This window comes from Lactuca sativa, chromosome 9 (genome assembly GCF_002870075.4).
Source record: "Lactuca sativa cultivar Salinas chromosome 9, Lsat_Salinas_v11, whole genome shotgun sequence".
Lineage (NCBI taxonomy): Eukaryota > Viridiplantae > Streptophyta > Magnoliopsida > Asterales > Asteraceae > Lactuca > Lactuca sativa.
This window is the reverse complement of record NC_056631.2, coordinates 38,362,341-38,369,268: the sequence shown is the minus strand read 5'-3', so window position 1 is coordinate 38,369,268 and position 6,928 is coordinate 38,362,341. Positions and strand designations below refer to the sequence as shown.

At 33.4% G+C, this 6,928-nt stretch overlaps 1 protein-coding gene and 1 non-coding gene across 3 annotated transcripts; one reads left to right on the top strand and one right to left on the bottom strand.

The window, feature by feature from the left end:
• Nucleotides 1-312: 312 nt before the first annotated feature.
• On the bottom strand, nucleotides 313-385 carry TRNAA-AGC (transfer RNA alanine (anticodon AGC)). The gene has a single exon. It is a non-coding gene; the product is annotated as a tRNA-Ala (tRNA).
• A 224-nt stretch (nucleotides 386-609) lies between these two features.
• LOC111882684 (uncharacterized) lies at nucleotides 610-6,721 on the top strand. 2 transcript variants are annotated; one of them, XM_023879050.3, is made up of 23 exons: nucleotides 610-793; nucleotides 1,119-1,243; nucleotides 1,389-1,473; nucleotides 1,559-1,612; nucleotides 1,786-1,877; nucleotides 1,994-2,094; nucleotides 2,241-2,316; nucleotides 2,444-2,876; nucleotides 2,971-3,300; nucleotides 3,374-3,580; nucleotides 3,647-3,751; nucleotides 3,858-3,930; nucleotides 4,002-4,129; nucleotides 4,231-4,531; nucleotides 4,598-4,782; nucleotides 4,850-4,974; nucleotides 5,056-5,173; nucleotides 5,251-5,306; nucleotides 5,384-5,664; nucleotides 5,759-5,839; nucleotides 6,003-6,106; nucleotides 6,187-6,249; nucleotides 6,347-6,721. In XM_023879050.3, exons 1-23 carry the CDS (start codon nucleotides 731-733, stop codon nucleotides 6,452-6,454), a joined length of 3,294 nt encoding a protein of 1,097 aa, XP_023734818.1. In that variant the 5' UTR covers nucleotides 610-730; the 3' UTR covers nucleotides 6,455-6,721. The 2 variants fall into 2 exon arrangements, with proteins under 2 accessions (XP_023734818.1, XP_042753869.1); XM_042897935.2 differs by lacking the exons at nucleotides 610-793; nucleotides 1,119-1,243 and having other exon boundaries at nucleotides 1,412-1,473; nucleotides 1,705-1,877.
• Nucleotides 6,722-6,928: the final 207 nt, after the last annotated feature.

Here is a 6,928-nt window from a genome sequence, read left to right as displayed (position 1 = left end):
AATAGTCAAATAAATTATCGTCGATCACCATAAAACAATGTTACCCAACGAATATTAGATTGAGTAAAATACCGTAAAGTCAAAATAAAATTAGAAATCTAAAGATAATATCGTAGTTATTTTGGATAGCGATAAAAATCAATTTAATCAAAGATTTGATTTTATTTAAAACACTGTTACTGAATATTATACAGATATCTTTTAGATTTATAATTGTGCTATATTATCTAGCTTTATTAGAAAAATATAAGAGAATTTTCATAAAACTAAATTTATTCAGGAAGAAAAACAAGAAAAGATAGTTATAAAAAGTGGAGATGCGGGGTATCGATCCCCGTACCTCTCGCATGCTAAGCGAGCGCTCTACCATCTGAGCTACATCCCCATTTGTTGACATCGTCTGATTAAATGTATATCAACAATATTAATTACTCTAATCACCTATTTGTTTGAATAAATTGCAAAAAACACCCCTGGGAAGTGGGAATGACAAGCATAAAACGAATTTAAAATTAATCGAGGGATAATAATAATATGCTTTTTTTTAGAGAGTTGTTATTTGGTAGCCTTTATTTATTCTTTTGTAATTTGTATAATGAATATTTTATTTCTTCAATTTTCTTTTCTTCAAATCCAAACAGCTGGAGACCGGAGAAGACTTCAAAGCATTCTTCGTTACACTGCTTGATACCATTTCAAACATTTTTCCAAACCACAACAATCATCACTCATGTTTGCCAAGAAACTGTTGCAAAAAGCTACGAAGCTTCACAATCTTCATCATCATCATCAGGTAAGCCTTCTCCTCACTATGTTACTTCATCACCGATCCTTGATTTTGATGATGATTTAGTTGAAGGTTCTAAACAAGTTATTGTGCTTCATATATATTTTCAAATTTCACTCAAGATCTTTATTGTGGTTTAGTATGTAAGCGTAGTGTGAATCTGTTCATCGCCGATTGATGAACTGATCAGATGATTTTGTTTTATTTGAATTGTAATTTATCTAGTGGACAGTGAATTAGCAGTATCTAGTGAACTGTGCCTTAGTTTGTAACTTTTTAGGCATCACTTCTAAATTTGGGTTGATACCTTGTATTTTGCTGTCTAAAACAGAATTTAAGGGGGAGCCTCACACAAGAAGATTTGGATTTTCAATTAGCAGTACATTATGGTATCCCATCTACTGCATCGATTCTTGCCTTTGATCCCATTCAGAGGTTATTAGCCATTGGGACATTGTAAGTTTTTACTATTGTCACCCTCCATAGAGTTATAAAAGATGGAATTCTTAAGAAATTTATCAGGCCACTTGTAATGTATTAAAAAGAAAAAGAGAAATGCAACTTCATTTAGTAACCATTTTTCAAATTAATTCCTTTGCAGGGATGGCAGAATAAAAGTGATTGGTGGGGATAACATTGAAGGACTTCTAATTTCTCCAAAGCAATTACCTTTCAAGTATTTGGAGGTTTGTTAGTTACTTCAAGGATATGGAACAGATAAACCTTTTAAGAAGATCTTTTTTAATACCTTTAATTGTGTTTCTCTTGCAGTTTCTATCCAACAAAGGGTTTTTAGTCAGCATATCCAATGACAATGACATACAGGTAGCAACTGGTTTCTTATTTCTCATTTTTCAAAATACACTAGAAACTACCAATCCAGATAATTTGGGTTTATTGTGATCTGAGTTAAGCAGGAAAACTCCATTCACAGTCAAAGTTTGACTTTTTCCTATCAGGGTCCCACTTCTGTTTCAGACTTGATGCTCTTTTTGTAGGTGTGGAATTTGGAAGATAGATCTGTAGCCTCTAGTTTGCAATGGAGCTCCAACATTACAAGTTTTTCTTTGATACATGGCTCCTTCTTCATGTATGATAATACTGACAAATAATTTAATTGGCTAATGCAAGAAATACCAATATACTTTACTTTACAGTATTGCCCTTTGAAAAATCTACCTTTAATCAGTTTGTTACTATATACAGGTATGTTGGAGATGAGCATGGGTTGATGTCTGTTTTGAAGTATGAGGAAGATGCAGAGCTTTTGATGCTGCCATATCATATTTCAGCCAAATCTCTTACTGGTAATATCTCTTCCCATTTCATTGTTAAATAGTTAAATACTATTAGAATTATTTCTTTATAAATTTGGTGCTTAAATGTGAGTTCTCTATCTTCATTTTAACACATTACAATACTTTATATAATTATATTCCAATTTACTCTACAGAAGCAGCTGGATCATCATTTCCAGATCATTGGACTGTTGTTGGAGTTCTTCATCAACCATGTTCTTCTGGAAATAGGCAAGATACAAGTATTGGTTGAAGTTCTCTCCTTTTTCGTTTTAAAAAAAAAAAAAAACTTTTTGCATACGTTCACTAAATATCATATACAGCCTGTATAAATATCCAATTGCTTGTTCTTTTGAAGGGTTTTAATCGCATACGAAAGTGGATTAATCATTCTTTGGGATGTCTTTGAATCTCAAGTGGTTGTAGTTAGAGGTGATAATGTTCTTGAACTAAAGAATGGAGTTGTTGACTCTTCTGATCAACCTGAACACAATCTGGAGGAGAAAGAGATAACTGCTCTTTGTTGGGCTTCTTCTAATGGCAGCATTCTTGCTGTTGGATACATAGATGGAGATATCATGTTTTGGAAAACATCAACTACTACTTCAAGTAAAACCCAAAAATCTGGAGCATCAAACAATAATGTTGTAAGGGTACAATTGTCATCTGCAGAAAGAAAATTACCTGTAATTGTCTTGCACTGGTCAGCCAACAGTAAATCCCAAAATGACTCTGATGGTCAACTCTTTGTTTATGGAGGCGATGAAATAGGGTCTGATGAAGTATTAACTGTAAGTTTTAACTTTTTAACATTTAACAGATCATTTTTTTTAAAACTTAGTTTCCATTTATTCATATGTTCAAGCTTTTGAAACTAATTTACAGGTTTTGAGTCTTGAATGGAGCCCTGGGATGGAAACCCTAAGATGTGTAGCTCGTGCTGAGCTTACTCTTATTGGATCATTTGCTGATATGAGTTTGTTACCAAATCCTATAAACAACCTTGGAACTGATTTATTAGTACTCACAAACCCTGGGCATCTTCAATTCTTCAGTCATGAGAGTTTGACTGCGTTGACTTCTGAACATGATAAGAGAATTACTCTGAATTCTATCGAGTGTCCTGTAGTCATACCTACACTTGATCCTATCCTCACTGCATCAAGCCTCAGTTCACTTATATCCACTGAAAACACTTCAAACTTCCTTTTGGAGGTAATTACATTCTCTACACTTATGGCTTTGTTTTTTCATTTTTGTATTATTAACTAGAATTCTGTTTACTTAGATAGCTACAAATATGAAAGTTAATTCAACATCAAAATTTATGAATGGAAGTGGAAATTGGCCTGTGTCTGGAGGCATTGTACAACAGTTGTCTTCTCCTGAAGGTTATTTAATACAGAGAATTTACATAGCTGGATACATGGATGGATCTGTTAGAATATGGGATGCCACGTCATCGGTCTTATCAATATTGTGTGTTATAAGGGAGGTGAGTTGCTCTTTTGTGATAATTAAAAAGTAGAAGATGAATTTATATATCTGACACAATTGACAGATGAAAGATGTGGAAGTGAAAGTGAAAGGGTCAACCGCTCCAGTTTCAGAATTGAACTTTTGCTCATTGACTTCAAGTTTAGCAGTTGGAAATCAACTTGGTTTGGTAAGAGACGATTCTATATTATATATTTAGTATTTAATTATTTATCTTTTGTGCTTAGTGGATATTTATTTTCTTAAACTAATTGCATAATTGTTTGAGTTTGTAGATCCGTGTATATAACCTCAATTCCAGTTCAAAAGATACAACCCTACACATTATCACAGCAATAAAACAAGAAGGTAAGTTTTGTTTTAGGTATATGTTTTTTAATATCTTTCTTTATTTTCATAATGTTTAAATTTTTTTTCAGTTCACAAACAAGCTGAAAATGGTGGGCCCAAGTGTAGTGCGTGTTTCCACCTTCTTGATTCCCCTGTTCGAGCACTTCAATATATGGACCATGGAGCTAAGCTAGCAGTTGCACATGAATGTGGTCGTGTAAGTCTACTCTTTCTGTGAAAAAAGACGTAAATGCCCTCCTCGTTTTCTACACCTCTACATGGTCTTACTAACTAATGACTGAAATACCCTTGTTGCAGGTTGCAGTGCTTGATGTGAAATTATTCTCGGTTTTGTTCCTGAGTGACTCTTTACCTAACCCTAGAAGTCCAGTGATTTCCATGATGTGGAAATCATTTTTGCATAATGATGGATATGTTAAGAGCCCAAAAGATTTGGGATCAAAGGATCTTAACAAAAACAAACCTGTAGAGAGTTTGATGTTCATACTCACTAAGGATGCAAAGTTGTATTTATTTGATTGTGATGATTATCGCATGATCAACTCTAAACCAATGCAACTGAAAAAGGAAACAACTGCTATTTCAATGCATGTTATAGGTAAGTATAACTTACTGTAATAGTAAAATGAAAGTGAGATATTATAATAAACACTTTTTTTTTCAGAGGGGAGTACTTCCATGGTTGAATCAGTTGACCAAAAGGAGTCAAAGCCGTTGACCAAAGATGTTTTAGCCAGAAATGAACCATCTAGTCCAGTTGACCAAAAGGAGTCAAAACAGCTGGATTCACTTGTTTTACTTTGTTGCAAAGATGTGTTGCGTTTATATCGTTTAAAATCTGTGATTCAGGTGTGACCATTTTGCCCTTCATTTTCTCAACTTTTTTATGTCATTATAGTAACTTTTATTTGTATAGGGGAACGAACAAACTTTGTGCAAAGTAAAACTTGCAAAGCCTTGTTGTTGGAGTTCAACTTTTAAAAAAGATGAAAAAACTTGTGGATTGGTGTTACTCTATCAATCTGGAGAATTAGAGATCAGGTTTCTCTATCGCATTAAAAAAAATTATGCTTGTATATAAAGTTATTAAAATATGTCATGTTGACACTTATTTTTATGCAGATCATTGCCAGATCTAGAAGTGGTGAAAGTAACCTCATTGATGTCGATATTAAGGTGGAGTTTCAAAGCAAACATGGAAAGGACTATGAGTTGTACAGAAACTGGGCAGATTTCCATGGTAATAATATTTTAGAAATCTTAAAACCTCATTAGTGAAGGTTTTCTTTTCTCCATTAAATTTCTTTATTTATGTAGATAAATGGATCTGAAGTGGCGTTTATCTCTCTACTAAATGGTGGTGATGATTTCAGGTATTGTAACTTTACTTTGTGACACTTGTTACATTTCAAGATAATGATGATGTGATGTTGATGTTTATTGGAATTAGGGTTTTGGAATCTTTGCCTTGTCTTCATGATAAAGTGCTTGCAGCTGCAATAGAGGCTGTGATTAGCAGTTCTCAAAAACAAAGAAAAAAGCAGGGTACCCATGGATCAATTGTGAATATTCTGAAAGGATTTAAAGGAGGAAAAGCGAAAAATGGCATCAACTTTCCTGCAGATTTTCTATCGAGTTTTCGTAATTTGGATAAAATCTTTTCAAAGAATCCATTTCCAGATCCAGTTGAAAGCATTACTGATGATCAGGAAGATGTGGAGCTTGATATAGGTAAGTCAGTCTTCCTATCTATGTCTATTATATAATCCATTTAAAAGATTTTTTATAGCATGTATTTACTCTTAATATATAATTAATGATGCAGATGACATTGAAATTGATGAAGAACCTGTATCCATGCCTATGCCTACTACTTCATCGCATTCAAAACAAAATGAGGAAACTGGTATGTATGTTTAGAAATGATTCTTCAATCCGTTCTATATTTTTTGACCTCTAATGAACAGATTAAAGTTGATGGAATTGGGGTAGGAATGGAATGGCTTATTCCATTCCTTCCATTCAAACAAAGATACCCTAATTATTTTTTGCCCCAACTGATGATGCAGGAAAGAAAAGTGACAGGGAAAGATTATTTGATGGTGACAATTCTGATGCCACACCCCGACTTAGGACACGTGAAGAGATCATTGCTACATATAGAAAGGCTGGGGTATTAAATACTACTAAATACACCATTTTATCTCAATTCAAATAAAATAAAATAAAATGTGACTGTTTCTTTCTTTACAGGATGCTTCCTCAGTGGCTTCACAAGCAAGAAACAAGCTTTTAGAACGCCAGGAGAAGCTTGAGGTAGGATCTCTAATCCATCATGTTAACGAATGCAAGATTGTGAATTAATTCACGTAATTCATAATTTAGATATATTAATTAACTCTTAATGTTTCAGAGAATCAGCAGAAGGGCCCAAGATCTAAACAATGAAGCCGAAGACTTTGCATCCTTAGCAAATGAGCTTGTAAAGGCTATGGAACGCCGAAAATGGTGGCAAATATGATCCTTTTTGCCAATATATCATATTTCATTCAAAACATATCAAAAACTACACAGAGACATTTTATGAATCTTGTTTCCAACCATAAAACTTGAATAGTTGATATGAAGAGACAAAGGAGTTGTAGTCTGTTGTAGAAGTAGGCACTTCTGTAATATGTCAGCAATATGTCAACAAGTGTATGGGGTCTGTTCATGACATATTAGATAATTATATGAATTCAAATCCTAAGAAGGTAATAATATGAATGTTATAGAATTGTGTAAGAAAGTTATTGTCATATTAATATTTTCTAAAAAACTAAAGGAGAATATTTTGGTCGACAGAATGCATGAATTTTGAGGGGAAAAGTTAGGTTAAAATTATGTGAATTGAGGGCGAGGGAGTGCTTTGTTCCACCACTAGTAGACAAATTTTGACTGATCTTGTAGTTGGGTAGTTAAACAAGAAAATATACCAAAGGATCACGATCATTTC